Raw genomic sequence first — 19,591 nt, forward strand, 5'->3', positions numbered from 1 at the left:
GTTTTCAATTGGGTTAAGGTCAGGAGACTGACTAGGCCACTGCAACACCTTGATTTTTTCCCTCTTGATCCAGGCCTTGGTTTTCTTGGCTGTGTGCTGTGGGTCGTTGTCTTGTTGGAAGATGAAATGACGATCCATCTTAAGATCCATGATGGAGGAGCGGAGGTTCTTGGCCAAAATCTCCAGGTAGGCCGTGCTATCCATCTTCCCATGGATGCGGACCAGATGGTCAGGCCCCTTGGATGAGAAAAAGCCCCACAGCATGATGCTGCCACCACCATTCTTGACTGTAGGGATGGTATTCTTGGGGTCGTATGCAGTGCCATCCAGTCTCCAAACGTCACCTGTGTGGTTGGCACCAAAGATCTCGATCTTGGTCTCATCAGACCAGAGAACCTTGAACCAGTCTGTCTCAGAGTCCTCCAAGTGATCATGAGCAAACTGTAGACGAGCCTTGACATGACGCTTTGAAAGTAAAGGTACCTTACGGGCTCGTCTGGAACGGAGACCATTGCGGTGGAGTACGTTACTTATGGTATTGACTGAAACCAATGTCCCCACTGCCATGAGATCTTCCCGGAGCTCCTTCCTTGTTGTCCTTCGGTTAGCCTTGCCTCTTCGGACAAGCCTGGCCTCGGCACGGGTGGAAACATTCTAAGGCTGTCCAGGCCGTGGAAGGCTAACAGTAGTTCCATAAGCCTTCCACTTCCGGATGATGCTCCCAACAGTGGAGACAGGTAGGCCCAACTCCTTGGAAAGGGTTTTGTATCCCTTGCTAGCCTTGTGACCCTCCACAATCTTGTCTCTGATGGCCTTGGAATGCTCCTTTGTCTTTCCCATGTTGACCAAGTATGAGTGCTGTTCACAAGTTTGGGGAGGGTCTTAATTAGTCAGAAAAGGCTGGAAAAAGAGATAATTAATCCAAACATGTGAAGCTCATTGTTCTTTGTGCCTGAAATACTTCTTAATACTTTAGGGGAACCAAACAGAATTTTTGTGGTTTGAGGGGTTGAATAATAAATGACCCTCTGAATAAACTTTTCACAATTTAAAAAAAAAAAAAAATAAAAAAAAAAAATAACATTCTTTTTTGCTGCAGTGCATTTCACACTTCCAGGCTGATCTACAGTCCAAATGTCACAATGCCAAGTTAATTCCGAATGTGTAAACCTGCTAAATCTGCAGGGGGTTGAATACTACTTGTAGGCACTGTAGATAGATAGATAGATACAGTAGATAGATAGATAGATAGATAGATAGATAGATAGGAAGAGAGATAGGAAGAGAGATAGATAGGTAGATAGATGGATAGATAGATAGATAGATACAGTAGATAGATAGATACAGTAGATAGATAGATAGATATGGATAGATAGATATGGATAGATACACACATGTTTGGAGAGGTTTGGAAAGTTATGTTGATGTGCCAGGATGCAATATGACTATATTTGAATAAATGTTGATTTTTTTTTTTATCAAGAAAAAATGTGTATTGCTATTAATGGAAAAAAATAAGACATCCCCTGAAAAAAATCCCTAGCCCATCTTTCAGAGGAAGAAATACTATACTTATTTTCGGAAAAACATGGTATATGGTATGGGATTTAAAGGGACTGTCTATTATGATAACCCCTTTTATAAAGACCCAACTATAACGCCAAATTGCCACAGCTCTCATAAGTAATAAGGCTTGGTATAAAAGAATGAAGTTCTACCTTTAATCAACATATCACTTAGTGGCCAAAATTCTTCATTAATTAATTTCTCATTGTACCGAGTTTCCACATGGCTATCACACTGCTTCTGGAATGTGCTCATTAAAGCATTTGAATATTCACTGCTTCCCCTGCCCACTGTCTCTGACAGCATCTGTGATTGGTTTCAGGCAAACTACTGGCGTGTCGGCGTTTGTGATTGGCTGCCCTCACACTAGCTTTCTGGGTCCCCGAAGTGCAGTGTAAAAATAAATAAATGATTGCAATAAATGCTGTAGGGTCCCCCATATTTTGATACCCACTACAGATAAAGCAGTCAGCTTCAGGCTGAAGCCCCCAGCTGTGTGTGTTGTCTTGGCTGTGTATCAAAATATGAGGGACCCCATGGGGCTTTTAAAAAAATATTTAAATAAATAATTTTTAAAAACGGCATGCCATCTCCCCAATGTTGATACCCAGCCAAAATAAAATAGACAGCTGGGGGCTGGTATTCTCAGGCTGGGAAGGACCATAATTATTGGGCTCTCCCCAGCCTAAAAATAGCAGTCTACAGCCACTCCAGAATTGGCACATCCATTGGATGTGCCGATGCTGGCGCTTTACCTGGATTTTTTTAAGTCTAGCCAATCCTGCCGAACCCAAATCTGCGGGTTTGCCCAACTCTAATCAAGACTGCTTCTGATGACAACCAGCAGAATTGTAAATGTGATTCTTGGATATAATACAGTGTAACTGTTTTGTATTTCTAAATGTTTTTTTGTATATAAACTATGTCGGTAAGCACTGTGCATAACTATGTATTAAAAGGTTATCTGATAGTAAGTGAATTTCATACTATATGCCTAATTATCTAATTATTTAATTTAACAACCTAATCATTTTTTTTATACACTTCAATTCAAAATTTCCTAGGATTCCCTCTCTACTCTAATGCAATCTGTTTTTTTATTTTTATGACAATGACAATTTGTTTGATTTTCCCAGCAGGGACTGAGTATTGTCAATCGGATCGTGATCTCAGTGCTGGGACATATCCATCAACAATACTGATGGCCCATGATGACACTAAAGGGTGCTTTACACGCTGTGACATCGCTAACGATATATCGTCGGGGTCACGTCGTTAGTGACGCACATGCGGCGCCTTTAGCGACATCGCAGCATGTGACACTAATGAGCGAAGATCAACGAGTGGAAAAATGTGAAAAATCGTTGCTTGTTGACACGTAGTTCATTTCCTTAATATCGTTGCTGCTGCAGGTACGATGTTGTTCGTCGTTCCCGCGGCACCACACATCGCTATCTGTGACACCGCAGGAACGACGAACATCTCCTTACCTGCATCTGACTCGCCCACCCCAGGGCTATGGGACACCCGGTGCCGGGCCGGACTAGTCCGGTGGTAGTCAGTGGTGGCTGGGCCCGGCTCCGTGGCCCTGGTGGGTGTCAGTAGAATATGTGGCTTGATGAATAAAGTTGTGTTCGTGACGCCACCTGTGGTATCGGCTATTAAGCCACCGCTGCTGTGTGAGGCCACCGGGATGATGTTATGGCAGCAATGGTGGTACTGCTCCCCACAGGTGGAGCAATGCCCGGGGCACAGTTGGTGCTTGTGAATGTCTATGCAGCTGGAATAACAGAGACCACTTCAAGGGTGCAGTTCAAGTTCTTTACTCACACTTCTTGTCACAGTACTGTTGGGACCCTTGGACTGCTGGGATCACTGTCAGGGACCTCCGCCGTTTCTGGGTGATTCTGAGAGTAAAAGCCGGTACCCTTCTCTTAAGTGTCTCTTTCTTCTGCTGTCTTCCTTAGCCTTGCCTTTAATAGGATAAACCTGGCTTGGCCTCCACTACAGCCTCCAGGCTGGGAGGTCACCTGTCGGCTGATTACCCCTTTTCTGGAAGTTCTGCTATGGGTTCTGGCCCGGGGAGTTTACAACACTCCCTGGGCCTCGGTTTTTACTGTTTGGAGATGATCTTTGCACTCCTCCAGTCTCTAGGGACCGTCCCCTGTTGCAGCTAGTTCCCTCCACCGATGTTCTTGTGGAACAGGCCACCGTAGCTCTAAACTGCCCTGACAGCTATACAGACTACCCGTGGCCCTGCGACTCCTTCTGTCTTCTACATGGTGTCACCTGGACCTCTGGGTCCCAGGATCTTCACCAGGAAGCGTCTCCTTCTGTTTCTCTGCTCCTGTCTGACTTGGAGCTTCTTTTCCTTCTTTCTTTCTTTTCTTTCTTTCTTTCCTCCTTGCCTGCCTCCAGCAGGCCTCCTCCTCCCTCCTTTCTCTCGTTCTTCTTCTCCAACTACATGCTGGCTCCTCACTCTCTCACTCCCTGAGGTAACTAACTAAACTAGACCTTCCTCTCTGTGTCTGCTCTCAGATGGCTCCTCCCACCTCCCCATTTGCCCTGTTCTACCCTATAGGAGCAGGGATGGGTCTTATGACCCCTCCCAGCATGCAGCATGGGAGGGTTGTCTGCCACTTTCCATGGTCCCAGTGTGTTCCTAGCAATGGGTGTAGTGTGGATTTACCAGGGGACCGGAGTTCACTCTCTTCCTCTCCCAGAATTGGGCATCACACCGCTGGATGGGGTGCAATGACCTGTGGCGACGGAAGCCTCAGGGGCGCCACACATCCACTTACAATGAAGAAGGAAGGAGGTGGGCGGCATATTCTGGCAGCTCATCTCCACCTCTCCTCTGTTATTGGACGGCTGCCGTGTGACGTCGCTGTGACGCTGCACGAACCGCCGCCTTATAAAGGAGGCGGTTCGCCGGCCACAGCGACATCGCACGCAGGGAAGATAAGTTCGTGTGACGATGTTGTGCGCCACGAGCAGCAATTTGCCCGTGTCGCACAAACGACGGGGGCGGGTATGCTCGCTAGGGACATTGGTACCGATATCGCAGCGAGTAAAGTACCCTTTAGTTTCAGGGCAGAAAATGAAACAGAAGGAGTAACGGCCCTAATTAAAATCTATTTCAGAATATTGTTTTGGGAGGCTCAAGACAAGAATCATCATCGGATGTAAGAAAAAAAAGAACACAGACAAAAAGATAAAACAGAGAGGGAATGTTAAGGGGACTTTACACACTGCGATATCGTTAATGAATTATCGTCGGGGTCACGGTGTTTGTGACGCACATCCGGCGTCATTAACGATATCGCAGTGTGTGACAAGTACAAGCGACCTTAAACGATCGCAAAAGCGGTCAAAGTTGTTTGCCACGGAAAGGTCGTCCTGAAACTAAAAATTGTTCTCTGCTTACTAGCGATGTTGTTCGTCGTTCCTGCGGCACCACATATCGCTGTGTGTGACACCGCAGGAGTGACGAACATCTCCTTACCTCCGTCCACCGGCAATGCGGAAGAAACAAGGTGGGCGGGATGTTATGTCTCGCTCATCTCCGCCCCTTCGCTTCTATTGGACGCCTGCCGTGTGACGTTGCTTAGAAAGGAGGCGGATCGCCGGCCAGAGCGACGTTGCAGGGCAGGTAAGTGCATGTGACGGGGGTAAGCGAGGTTGTGCGGCACGAGCAGCGATTTGTCCGTGTCGCACAACCGACGGGGGCAGGTACGATCGCTTGCGATCTTGCTAGCGAGATCGCAGCGTGTAAAGTACCCTTTAGGGATTTTTTAAGTATAACATATTAGAACAGTGGTTAGATTAGTGAATTAAATAGTTAGACATATAGTGGGAAATTTACTTAGTTTCGGTCAAGCTCTTTACAGAGAAGCTGTCACCAAATTTTCGAGTTCTAAACCAAAACTAGCACCTTAAGCAGCACCTGTGCTGTATTCTATAAAGGTGCATGTTGTCCCCTGATTCCCCTTGTAGACCCCACAAATAATAAAATCTCCCGCCATGTTTGATAATCCTTGAATCTGGTCCAACGGGCATCCTATTTTGTGGCTCGTGTCCCTCCATTCCACACTGATCACCGTCCTCGTTTGCTGATTGATGTAGATGACCCTTCCGGCACCATCCATGTAGGCAGGCAAAATCTTGCACCTGAGCAGAGACATTGCTCGCTCGCACAAGCGCACTTCATTCTATCCTTTTGTGGGCAGAGCCGAAAACATCAGTAAGCCTGCGCGAACCAGCAAGATCTATGTGCAGGAGTGAGATTTTGCCCTGCGATGTGGATGACGTCACCTGCATCATCCACGTAGCAGGCAAAATCTCACGCATGCGCAGAGACGTTTCCGGGTCACGAAAGTGCACTTCTCTCTGCCCTACTGTGGGCAGAGACAAAACATAAATGTGCACACTAGTGATGAGCGAGTATGCTTGTTACTACTTGGTACTCGCACGAGTATCACTGTACTCGGGCTACTCAGCGGGTACCGAGTAATTTCGCGATACTTGTGCTGTACTCGTGGTCTTCATCCCTGCATGTTGGCGCTCTTTTGAGAGCCAACCCTCATGCAGGGATTGGCTGGCAGACCACTGCAATGCCACAGCCCTGTTAGTTGTGGAATTGCAGTGATTGGCCGGCCCGCACAGCGTGACCGAGCCTTTATACCGGCGGGCGCGCTGTGCTCTGTACACAGCCATCTCATATTCCCTGCTTTCCCCGCCCACAGGCGCCTATGATTGGTTGCAGTGAGACACGCCCCCACGCTGAGTGACAGGTGTCTCACTGCACCCAATCACAGCAGCCGGTGGGCGTGTCTATACTGTGCAGTGAAATAAATAAATAAATAATTAAAAAAAAACGGCGTGCAGTCCCCCCAATTTTAATACCAGCCAGATAAAGCCATACAGCTGAAGGCTGGTATTCTCAGGATGGGGAGCCCCACGTTATGGGGAGCCCCCCAGCCTAACAATATCAGTCAGTAGCCGCCCAGAATTGCCGCATACATTAGATGCGACAGTTCTGGGACTGTACCCGGCTCTTCCCGATTTACCCTAGTGCGTTGGCAAATCGGGGTAATAAGGAGTTAATGGCAGCCCATAGCTGCCACTAAATCCTAGATTAATCATGTCAGGCGTCTTCCCGAGATACCTTCCATGATTAATCTGTAAATTACAGTTAAAAAACACACACACCCGAAAAATCCTTTATTAGAAATAAAAAACAATAACAAAGTCCCTCATCACCAATTTATTAACCCCGACAAAGCCTCCATGTCCGGCGTAATCCACGGACCTCCAGCGTCGCGTCCAGCTCTAGTGCATGCAGGTGACAGGAGCTGCAGAATACACAGCCGCTCCTGTCAGCTTCACACAGCAACTGAGGTGAGTAGCGCGATCAGCTGATGTCAGCCAGGTAACTCACGGCCACCATCCAGCGGTGGCCGCGATTAACCTCAGTGACAGCTCAGCTGATCGCTATACTCACCTCAGTTGCTGCGTGGAGCTGACCGGAGCGGCGGTGAGTAGCGCGATCAGCTGAGCTGTCACTGAGGTTACCCGCGGCCACCGCTGCATCCACCGCTGGATCCAGGTAACATCAGTGACAGCTCAGCTGATCGCGATACTCACCTCAGTTGCTGCGTGGAGCTGACCGGTGCGGCGGTGAGTAGCGCGATCAGCTGAGCTGTCACTGAGGTTACCCGCGGCCACCGCTGCATCCACCGCTGGATCCAGGTAACCTCAGTGACAGCTCAGCTGATCGCGATACTCACCTCAGTTGCTGCGTGGAGCTGACCGGTGTGGCGGTGAGTAGCGCGATCAGCTGAGCTGTCACTGAGGTTACCCGCGGCCACCGCTGCATCCACCGCTGGATCCAGGTAACCTCAGTGACAGCTCAGCTGATTGCGCGGCTGTCTTCAGTTGCTGTGTGAAGCTGACAGGAGCGGCGGTGTATTCTGCAGCTCCTGTCACCTTCATGCAGCACAGTTGGATGCGACGCTGGAGGACTGTGGAGTACGCCGGACATGGAGGGTTTGTCGGGGTTAATAAATTGGTGATGAGGGACTTTGTTAGTGTTTTTTATTTCTAATAAAGGATTTTTCGGGTGTGTGTGTTTTTTAACTGTAATTTACAGATTAATCATGGAAGGAATCTCGGGGAGATGCCTGACATGATTAATCTAGGAATTAGTGGCAGCTATGGGCTGCCATTAACTCCTTATTACCCCGATTTGCCAACGCACTAGGGTAAATCGGGAAGAGCTGGGTACAGTCCCAGAACTGTCGCATATAATGTATGCGGCAATTCTGGGCGGCTGCTGACTGATATTGTTAGGCTGGGGGGCTCCCCATAACGTGGAGCTCCCCATCCTGAGAATACCAGCCTTCAGTCGTATGGCTTTAGCTGGCTGGTATTAAAATTGGGGGGACCGCACGCCGTTTTTTTTTAATTATTTAATTATTTATTTCACTGCACAGTATACACACACCCACCGGCTGCTGTGATTGGGTGCAGTGAGACACCTGTCACTCAGCGTGGGGGCGTGTCTCACTGCAACCAATCATAGGCGCCGAAAAGCAGGAAAGCAGGGAATACGAGATTGTTTAATGAGCGGCCGGCTTTTTCAAAAGAGGAAAAGCCGCCGGAGTTTAGTGAACAGCTGTGCAGCGCCGGGGCAGTGATCGGGGAACGGTAAGTAAGAGAGAGGGGGGAGAATGACCGACAGACTGTGAGAGGGGGATAGACAAGACAGAGAGAGACAGACAGAGCGAGACCAACCGACGGGAGATAGAATGAAAAAAAAAATGACCGACATCGCTAGTAAAAAGCACAATGCGTTTTGGACATCGGAGTGCCACACAATGTTTTTACGTAAAATCTTTCATGTATTAATCTCAAAAAGTAACATACACCAGCTCTATCTCACTATTGGGTATGTGCCCTTAACATTTCCGCCATGAAAATTCATTTTGGTGTCATTTTGGAAGGTTTTCTGGTGAGTCCATAAAAATGGCGTAATACTCGGACAAAATTGTTCACAGCTGTGACTTTTGAGTGATAAATGCTTCAAGGGGTCTTCCCCATGCTGTTGCCATGTCATTTGAGCACTCTTCTGAGACTTTTGTGACATTTTTAGGGTTTCTACATGCTGCCGCTGGTCATTTCAGAAAAATACTCGGGTCTCCCATAGGATAACATTGGGCTCGGTGCTCGGGCCGAGTACACGAGTATCTTGGGATGCTCGGCCCGAGCCTCGAGCACCTGCACACGATTTTCCTGCTTTCCATTACAGGAAGCAACATTTTTCCTGGCTACGTGGATGATTTAGGTGACGTTATCCAAGTTGCCGGGCAAAGTCTTGCGTCTGCGCATAGAACTCACCGGCTTGCGCATGCACATTGATGTTTTCGGCTTTGCCCGCAATAGGACAGAGCAAAGTGCGCTTGCGCGAATCGGCAATGTTTCTCTTCTCTGAAGTCATGTATGTCAATCACCTAGCACCAAAAGGAGGGACATGAGCTGCAAAGTACGACGCCCATCCGACCGGATCCAAGGATTAGCATCCTGTACAAGGCGGGAGGCTTTTTAAAGGTATTTGTGGGGACTACAGGTGGTATCAAGGGACAACGTGCACTTTTATAGAATGCAGCACAGGTTCTGCTTAAGGTGCTAGTTTTGGTTTAGAACTTAAAAATCTGGTGACAGCTTCCCTTTAAGAATGAACACACTAGAACTTGGGGATTTAAAGTAAATGCCCTTCAAAAGATATGGCTGGCTGCTCTAGATTTCATCTGTGAAATAAATGTATTATTTTATCCTCTGTAGCTGTTAGAAATAATTCGGGCTTCATAAATCAATCATGCATGAGCTCCTATTACTACAAACATGCCCTTGTGTGTGCAATATTAATCATCAGCTACTTAGGATTCATCTTTGGGCAAGGTTTTAAAGTCCCAAACTCCAATTACTAAATAAATAGGCTGCTTAATTTGAGTTAATTATTTGAACAAAATAATTCCAGAGTGATTTATCGAGCTACTTTATAGAATATGACTAGAATAGGGGATATAGAATAGCATCAAAAAGTAATAAAATTAAAAAATCACATTATTCGCCTAGAAAATCCGTCCTCTCTTCTCTGGAGCAGCAATGCTCCGGTAATCTTAAACCAGTCTTAAGGCCGCTTTACACACTGCGATATCGTTAGCGATATCGCTAGCGTGCGTACCCACCCCCCATCAATTGTGCGACATGGGCAAATCGCTGCCCGTGGTGCACAAAATTGTGCGGACCCGTCACACTACTTACCTGCCTAGCGGCGTCGCTGTGACCGACGAACCGCCTCCTTTCTAAGGGGGCGGTTCGTTCGGCGTCACAGCGACGTCACTAAGTGGCCACCCAATCAAAGCGGAGGCGCGGAGATGAGCGGGATGTAACATACCGCCCACCTCCTTCCTTCCGCATTGCCGGTGGACGCAGGTAAGTAGATGTTCGTCTTTCCTGCGGTGTCACACATAGCGATGTGTGCTGCCGCAGAAACGACTAACAACATCGCACCTGCAGCAGCAACGATAATTAGGAATAGGGGAGCATGTCAACGATTAGCAATTTCGCACATGTTTGCGACAATTTTCGATCGCACGTAGGTGTCACATGCAACGACATCGCTAAAGCGACCGGATGTGCGTCACGAATTCCATGACCCCAACGACATCTTTTTACCAATGTCGCTGCATGTAAAGCGGCCTTTAGTGTATTTTAAACAGCTATGACGGTACATGTGCCGACAAGGTATTGCTACTGGAAAGTAAACACGGACTCCCGGGAAAACTCTGAAATATCAGCTCTGGAAGGTCATGGAATTAACATCGGAGTGAAGTTTAAAAAAAAAAACCCACAAAAAACAGAGAGAGCATGGTTCCAAGTGAAAATTGTGGAGTTTTAGTTATGCACCTGGATGGGTAAGTAAAACACCACATAGCATAGTGATATACAGTTCACCCATCCAATCGGAGGCTGGGATCTGCTGAGCTGTCAGTATGGTGATTGACAGTTCAGCCATCTAATCGGAGGCAACCTGCTGAGCTATCAGTATGGTGATGGACAGTTCAGTCGTCCAATCAGTGGAAGGGGCATTCTGAGCTGTCAGTATGGTGATTGACAGTTCAGCCATCCAATCAGAGACAGGGGCGTGCTGACCTGTCAATATGGCGATGAACAGTTCAGCCATTCGATCAGAGGCAGGGGTATTGTGAGCTGTGAGCATAGTGATGGATAGTTCAGCTGTCCAATGAGAGGCTGGGGTGTGCTGAGATATCAATATGGTGATGGACAGTTCAGCCATCCAATCAGAGGCTGGAGTGTGCTGAGCTGTCAGTCTGGTAATGGACAGTTCAGCCATCCAATTGGAGACTGGGGCCTGCTGAGCTGTCAAAATGGTGATCGACAGTTCAGTTGTCCAATCAGAGGCTGGGGCATGCTGAACCGTCAGTATGGTGATAGATAGTTCAGTCATCCAATTGAAGGCATGGGCATGCTGAGCTGTCAGCATGATGATGGACAGTTCATTAGTCACAATCGGAGGCTAGGACGTGCCAAGCTGTCAGAATGGTGATAGACAGTTCAGTCGTCCAATCAGAGGCTGGGATGTGCTGGGTTTCCTCCATGTGTCTCCTGTTCGGAGTTATTACCTGGCTATTTAGATACCTCTCTGCATTTAATTATTGCCAGTCATAGCTTTAGCTCAGTGGTGTCTGTGTGCTTGTTGTTCCTGTGCTCAGAATTTGATCGACCTTGGACCTTTCTCCTCACTATCCATTTGCCTAGCCCCTTGGTCTTTATCCACTACCTTCTTGAAATTCTGACCTCTGTCCTTGACCTGACTGCGCCTTTTTGTCTTACCCGTTTGTTATTATGTACCTTCTTGGTATCTGACCCCAGACCTCTAGACTACCCAGGCTCTCAGCTAGTGAGTAGTCACTAGCGTCACAATATTTTTGGCCACTGCCCTGGGAGGGATTGCATCATTGACTGAGGATTGTCCTATTTTTGCTTATAACAGATGTTTTGAAAATTTTCAAAGAGGTAACAGAAGAAATGTACAAATATGTAACAATCATTAAAGTAGTGTTCTCAGCTTTTCCCTTCGCATTTCGCATATGCTATCTGAGGCTGGCCCTACATTTCTTGAAAATAAAGTTAATGCATTATTATCTGGGACTTTTTTTTATAATGCACCATAAGGCCACATCACACTAAACAACATCGCTAGCAACATCGCTGCTGAGGAACAACTTTTGTGACGTTGCTAGTGATGTTGCTGTGTGTGACATCCAGCAACAACCTGGCCCCTGCTGTGAGGTCGTTGGTTGTTGCTGAATGTCCTGGGCCATTTTTTAGTTGTTGCTCTCCCGCTGTGAAGCACAGATCGCTGTGTGTGACAGCGAGACAGCAACAACTAAATGTGCAGGCAGCAGGAGCCGGCTTCTGCGGACCCTGGTAACCACGGTAAACATCGGGTAACCAAGAAGCCCTTACCTTGGTTACCCGATATTTACCTTCGTTACCAGCGTCCCCCGCTCTCAGCTGTCAGTGCCGGCTCCCTGCTCTCTGCACACGTAGGTGGAGTACACATGGGGTAATTAACCCGATGTGTACTGTGGCTAGGAGTGCAGAGAACAGGAGCCGGCACTGACAGCTGAGAGCGGCGGACGCTGGTAACGAAGGTAAATATCGGGTAACCAAGGTAAGGGCTTCTTGGTTACCCGATGTTTACTGTGGTTACCAGCGTCCGCAGAAGCGACTCCTGCTGCCTGCACACGTAGCAGAGTACACATCGGGTAATTAACCCGATGTGTACTGTGGCTAGGTGTGCAGGGAGCCAGCGCTAAGCGGTGTGCGCTGGTAACCAAGGTAAATATCGGGTTGGTTACCCGATATTTACCTTAGTTACCAAACGCAGCATCGCTTCCACGCGGCGCTGGGGGCTGGTCACGGGTTGCTGGTGAGATCTGCCTCTGTGACAAGCTCACCAGCAACCCATGTAGCGACGCTCCAGCGATCCCTGCCAGGTCAGGTTGCTGGTGGGATCGCTGGGACCTGCCTGCTGTGTCCAGTGCTGGCACAATGGGGTCACAGACCGCTCCTGCTGGCGATTCAGTGGCTTCTGTTGACATTTCGTTAACAGAAATCCAAAAAGGCTGATTTTTTCAATTTATTCCTGACTATCCTCCACTAAACCAATGTATGAAATGCCAATCTTAGTAAATTTCCAAGCCAGTTTTTTAAAAGAGCAATACATTTTACCTGTAATAGATTTCCAGGTGAATATTCTTCTTCCTCAAGCACCAGCTTAGACCCGTACCAAAATGCCAATGCGTAACAAAGAAATATTATAAACCACATGTATCCAGTGAAAAATCCCATAATAATGCCTTTCCTTATTCCCCAGCGCTGAGCATACACGAGATTTCGGTCATATCTGTGCAGAGATAAAATATATAAAAGTATTATTGAAATCATGATACAGAATTAAATTCACAGGTTTGACATTGAAGCAATATAATATTTACTCCAACTGTACGTGGTCTGTGAAATGTCTACAGTTGTTTATTAGATTAACCTCAGCTATGATTAAGGAATTTTATTGCGAAACGCATAAGCTGATGTGCTGGTAGATGGTAACTTAGACCATTCCTTTAACTCCAATAGAGAATACTAGGGGTCTGATCAATGAGTGTCATGGGTGTATTACGGGTAACAGACAGTCCTGTGGTGTCCGGCTATAGAAGGTCACCTTGTTTGGCTGTGCAAACTGCTCTCTGACCTATTATTTCTGTTTGGTTTTCATCCCTTTCTCTATAGGACCCTGTGGAGTTCCTCAGCCTGTCAGCTGCTGTTCATTAGTACTTTCTTTGTGTTTTTATATACCTTCGCTTCCTATTAATCGGTGCTGGTGATAGTTAATTTACCTTTTACAAGTCTTCTGTGCAAGAATTGAGCTTGCATTCATCTGGAGAATCTTGGTGGTTGTTGTCGTTTCTCTCCCTGAGTCAACTGGAGATAAGTTGTTTGCTGTTTTCCCTTGTTTGTTATCCCTGTTTGTCCATTAGTGGGGTTGACGAAGAGCTCATCCCATCCACTCCCTACTTAGAGCTCAGGTCAGGGTCAGCCTAGAGCCAGGTATACGGCTCGGAGCATAGGTGCGGAACCTATCTAGGATGGTGAGGGAACCCAGTTCCTAGCAGTAGGCTTGGTCAGGGGTCACCATCTCCCCCTTCCCTAGACACAGGGTTTCCCTTCCCTTTTGCCATTCACTTGTTACTTCCTTGTACCTAGCATGAAAATAAGATCCATTAATGAGCTGTTAGGAGCTTTGGTCACACTTTTACATTATCACCTTGATAAAGAACCCTGATTATTGTGATCGATGAGGGTCCCAGCAGATGGACCCCCAGTGATTATGTGAGCAGGTTGAGCCTCCGCTACTAACTAAAAGGGTAGCGTTTCACCGTTGGAACGATGAACTCTAAAAAAGTTGTGTAACATTTAAGTACCAAGTCTCCCTATTGTGGGATGAATCTGTGTAAATAAAAATGTTATTTTTCTATTTTTCCAGTTAAAAAAAAAAATAAAAAAAAATAAACCTCTGATGTCCTGTAGCTCGCGGACGAGCTATGTTTAACCAAGGGGGAATGTGATGCCCTGGCCTATCAGGTCGTCACAGGATATTGTGCAATCTGCCCTTCTGTGCAATATCCACCTCCTCCTTGGTTGTGGGTCCCCAACCAATGGTGTTGCCAACAGCAGCTAATTAAAATCCTGGGAACACTCTGCACCACACTCACCAGACACACCAGTGGACGGCCTGAGTGGAATAGGGTCACCCACTTGGGAGGTTGGTTAAGGGGAAGGCAGGAGTATCAGGAGCTGGGCTCCTTTGAAGTACTAGGTAGCAGATGGTGGTCTGGGCCTAGTAGGAGCTGGACCCCTCGGTCGCAGGGGATCATGACAAGGGGCACGGTATTGTCGAGGAGGACAGCAGGCGGCCTTGTTCCGTCACCGGGCTGGGACCAGGGCATGACGGGGTACGTGGACCCTAGGTCAGGGAGTAGCTCCAGGCAACCTGACAATGGACCCGACAAAAACGGAGCCTTCAAGATCCACTCTCCACCCACTCCAAAATCGGGGTAATAGCGCAACGAGGGGGAAAGGACTTTCCACTAAAATGGTACAGGAAATCCCAAGCGTGAACCCTGAGAGCAAGCTTCCTCAGTTAGCCGGACTGGGGAGCGGGACCCGACTTGTTTCAGGCTATAGGGGCCAACTAAGAAGAGAACAGTGTGCCAAGGGAAAGGTCACAGATCATCAGGCCACACCAGCGGGAACGGGACCCGAACGTGCTACCCCGAGCGGCAGCATTGTCAAGAACTTCGGTTTACCAAGTTGTTGGTGTCAGATTTCTTTGGACTGAGTGAGTACACAAGTGACCCTTACATCCCCAATGGCACGTCCCCATCACCATCACCGAGTCCCGGGGCACTCAACCTACCTGTGGGGGGGTTAAACACCTAGCTGCCCACTCCATCGCCACCGGGTACTCCCAGCTGCAGCGGTGGTACTCCACCTTACCACACACCATGGGTGGTGTCACGAACTTTAACCAAACCAAACAGCCCCATTTAAGTACTCCCCCTTTTATTTGAGTGGCCACACGACCCCGACCCCCGGATCCAGAGACCCCTCGAGCCACCGTAGACCCGGATCCGAACAGCCCGGCTGCTGACGCGGGGGCGGCACAATTACACATTACTAACCTGTACTGTTGATACATAATAAATATTTTTGTGATAAACTGTTTAAGACTACTTGGACTACATGAACATGGAGATCATTTGAGGTAGTCAAAAAGAACCACTTTAAGGCGAGTTCTAGAAGGACTTTTTCGTTTCCTAAGTATTTTGGAAAAAAAATTCCTAATGATTTTTTTTGTAGCCTTCTGATCAGCAGCACCCAGTTTGGAGAAGATTCCATTTGGTGCTAATTCAGAAAAGTGATATGAATTTTTTTTTTCGCACCAGGCGTTTTTCGAACCAGAAAAAAAAATGCACAAAATACTGAAAGAAATAAAGTAGAAGTCCGGCTCTGGCATAAAAATTCTTCTTCATCATATAGTGTATTAGAAATCAGTGAACGCGTGAATAGCATCTTCTTCTACGCATTTCAGGTGTACTCACAACCCTTATTTATGAAGCTAGAAAAAAAGTTGAAGATCCAGCACCATTTAAAAAAATCTTTGTTCCTTCTTTATTTCATCATGGTTAAAAAACACACCAAGGGTAGGGGATTACGCCATCTCCATATTAAAAGCGTAACACAAGACGCATTTCGAAATCTAAGCGTCCTTGATCATGTGATCAAGGACACTTAGATGTTGACTGAGGAACTTCCATCTATTATTTCCCTTGCCGGTATAAATTGTAAAATGATAATGAATTAAGCAGCACAAACCTGTCAACCTCTTTCAATTCTCCACCAAATGCCGCTACAGTTCTAATCCCAGAGAGGACTTCATCAGCAACTGCTCCGGCCTTAGCATAGGCCAGCAATTCTCTGCCTGTTAGTTTTGCAACCGCCTATAACACAAAGGATAAATTAATTAAATGGATATACACCTGCTACAAACTAAGAGCTATCTCAATAGTTATTCACGGTCATATAGCAGAATACATCTTACCAGAGCCATAAGGGCAGCTCCAATACCAATAAGTGGGCTCACAGCTATAATCACCAAAGTCAACTTCCATCCATTAACGAATCCCAGAAGGAAGCCAGCTAGAAATGTTGTAAATCTTTGGATGAATATCCCCACTTGATCAGCAATGGCATCATTAATTTTGTTGATATCACTGTGGCGGAAAACAAATCAACTATGTAAGTATCAGTTTAAGCGAGTGAAGTAAAATTGAAAAAATTAAGTATGGGATAGAAGGCGGCATTACTAATAGTGTCCTAATGGAAGGTACTGATTATTAATAGCACTATATAAATTAATAAAATATATTATTATTATTATCTTTCTATGGATACAGCTGATAGGGCTTTTTTAGGGCAATACTACCTGGGAAAATATATGAAAAATTGATATTTTCTAGAAGAAAAAACTCTCCCCAGTGCCACCCCTAAAACTCAATATCCAACCCGTAGAGCTTTATAACATGAAGACTAGAGTCAAAACTGAGAAAATCATGAGCTGAGAGAAAGTCACCAGATTTAGCGCTATAAGCTGCGGCCACCACCACTGAGCTCTTATATACAGCATTCTAGAATGCTTTTATTACACTCACCGGGGGGGTGGTCCGGTCCGATGTGAGTCGCTGGTTTCCGGTCCTGCACCTCCTCTCTGCTGCGATCTCCGTCCTCCTTCTACCCAACGCAGTATGGATGATGTGTCCTACATCATCCACACAGGCTGGCTTTGGACTCCTGTGCAGGTGCACTTTGATCTGCCCTGTTTAGGGCAGATCAAAGTATTCTAATGCGTATGCAGTCTTTAAACTATCCTTGCACCTGCTTATTACAGTACTTTGATCTGCCCTGAGCAGGGCAGATCAAAGTGCACCTGCACAGGAGTGCAAAGCTGGCCTGTCTGGATGTCGTAAAACACATCATCCATAGTGGACTGGGTAGAAGGAGGATGGCCATCGCCGCAGAGAGGAGGCGCCGGACCAGAGAGCAGCGACACCCATTGGACTGGACCGCCCCCTAGCTGAGTATAATAAAAGTGATTTTTACACTCTACAAAGTGGTCTTGGTTCTTATATACAATATTCTAGAGCACTGTATATAAGAGGCCAGTAGTGGTGGCCACAGCTCATAAGGGAAAAACAGGCTGACAGGTTCCCTTTAAGATGTTGTGAGTGCAAAGTGGACATGGACAGTTTTATTTTTCTTGGAGAAGAGATATTTTGTATACTTGCTAAGAGAGGTGAAACCAAAATTCAAGGTCAGAATGATGACTCTTCCCCCACTTTACATGTCTGCAAAGTGCAGGCAGAATTTGGGGCCAAGCATGTGTTTTCTCCAAGGAAACAGTCCTTTGTGATTGTATGGATCCCTTCCATTATACACATGTATCCATAAGCCTAAACCCCTGCAGTATATCATTCATCACCACATTGTATCACTTACTCTGACATCCTGGTGTTCAACTCTCCAACTGATGTGCAATCAAACCATCCGATCTCCATCCTCATCACCTTACGGAAGTAAAGTTTCCTTATTCTCTGAATCTGTTTGGCAGCTGATGTTACCCAAAAGCAAATCTGTGATTGAGAACGATGAAAAAAGACCAAAGTATTTAGATTTCACCACCAAATTTTAAAAAGGAAACTGTCATGTTTCCACCAGAGTCTGGTGAGGTCCGCTCTAGTCATCAGGCGCCGCCGCATTCCCATGGTGGGTAGTGGCGGTGGTAGAGGCGTAGTCAATACCAGAAGCATAGTGAGCGCAGTCTCCACTCCACCCATCCACCAAGCTTGGTAGGGCTGGGACTTGCAGTACAACTGGCTGACTGTGGTGGTGTGTGCCTTCGAGGTGAAGTTATCAGCTTTCAGCTCAAGCATATGGGAAGGCACCACACCCTTCTTATACTTTCAGTGGTCTCCTGCTCCCTGCCATATATAGTCTAGTTTATTACTGCTTGTCTCTGGTTCACGTCCTGCTCTGTATATTTGATCCCTGTGTTTTGACCTCTGCCTGCTCTCTGACGACTTTCATGCCTGCTGTTTTTGTACTTCCCTGCCATCGCCCGTTGGACCTTAAAGATAGAGACCTTAGAGATAGAGACTTCATTGGACATATGACCTGACATTACTTCATATTTTGGGAAGGGGTTAGGGTAGATTTAAAATAATTTCACTCAACAAACAAATGTTTTGCACCATTGTCAGGTGATCCGCAGTCTGATTACACTGGATTATTCTTGTGAAGCATCTGCTTCTAGGAACGCTCGTTCATACTTATCGGCCAATGTAAATACAATCCAATTAGTTAAACACTGTCATTTGTTCTTTTTTTTTTCCTAAGTGTTGAAAGCATATGGAAACCTAATATGATTGGCTACTTTTTTGCACATTTGACCACCATACTTACTTGCATGTATCCAAGAAAAAGAACAGAACATCCAATGCCGGCGTAGTAAGCAGCAAATTTAGTCATTTCAAATTCAATATCCAGCGTGCTGTCAGAATATAAAGGAAAAATATCAGACTTCATGGATAATTATGTAAAATTGTACAATGCAAGCAAGACAATATTAGGATAATTAATAATTGTGATAATGAAATCTCTTACCCACAGCTTATTGTCTCATTATCATTTTCAAGGGAGCCATTAATCCACATGATAGTGTTATTTATGCAAGTCTTGTTGGGATCTCGGAGCTCTTGGAGCTCAATGTCATACAATATGAACGTGTCAATCATGAGGCCGAAGATTAGCAACATGCACGGCTGAGCAGCACCATGGATCACTGCAGCAAGGCCACCAAAGACCATCAACCATTTCTCCGAGCAATTGGAAAACCTAAACTGGAGACAAGAAATAAATTAGTATACTTTTGTATCTGTCTGTCTGTCAATTCACAAATATGTAATTATCCACAACAGATTCAGATCAAATTCAGATTTTGTCTGGGAAAACTACTGCACATATCACCCTTTTTGCATTGCATAGGGTGAAATAAAAAATATACATAAATCAGTCACAATCTGCAAAAAAATGTTACAAGCAAATTATGAGTTGGATTTGCCATAGTCAAACTGTGACTCCAACCTATAACTGTCTTTTAGTGCATTTTAGAGATTTCATGTAATTTTGTAACTAGAGTATGGAAATGCCTTGAATGAGTAAACAGCACAAACAATTAGGCAACCTCTATATTATATATATGCAGCTGTCAGCAGGTTTTTGCTGCGTAATCTGAGGACAACATGAGGTATAGGATCAA

General features: G+C 46.2%; 1 protein-coding gene across 1 annotated transcript in view; it reads right to left on the reverse strand.

Moving 5' to 3' along the window:
* Positions 1 to 19,591, reverse strand: part of LOC142246613 (bile salt export pump-like) — a 108,481-nt gene that overhangs the window by 78,015 nt on the left and 10,875 nt on the right. Inside the window, exons 5-10 of the mRNA XM_075319683.1 lie at positions 18,937 to 19,172; positions 18,736 to 18,823; positions 17,773 to 17,906; positions 16,319 to 16,490; positions 16,093 to 16,217; positions 12,889 to 13,063 (exon numbers count right to left, since the gene is read on the reverse strand). Coding sequence (XP_075175798.1) covers positions 12,889 to 13,063; positions 16,093 to 16,217; positions 16,319 to 16,490; positions 17,773 to 17,906; positions 18,736 to 18,823; positions 18,937 to 19,172 — 930 coding nt within the window. The remainder of the gene's footprint in view (positions 1 to 12,888; positions 13,064 to 16,092; positions 16,218 to 16,318; positions 16,491 to 17,772; positions 17,907 to 18,735; positions 18,824 to 18,936; positions 19,173 to 19,591) is intronic.

Source organism: Anomaloglossus baeobatrachus, chromosome 7 (assembly GCF_048569485.1).
Source record: "Anomaloglossus baeobatrachus isolate aAnoBae1 chromosome 7, aAnoBae1.hap1, whole genome shotgun sequence".
NCBI lineage: Eukaryota > Metazoa > Chordata > Amphibia > Anura > Aromobatidae > Anomaloglossus > Anomaloglossus baeobatrachus.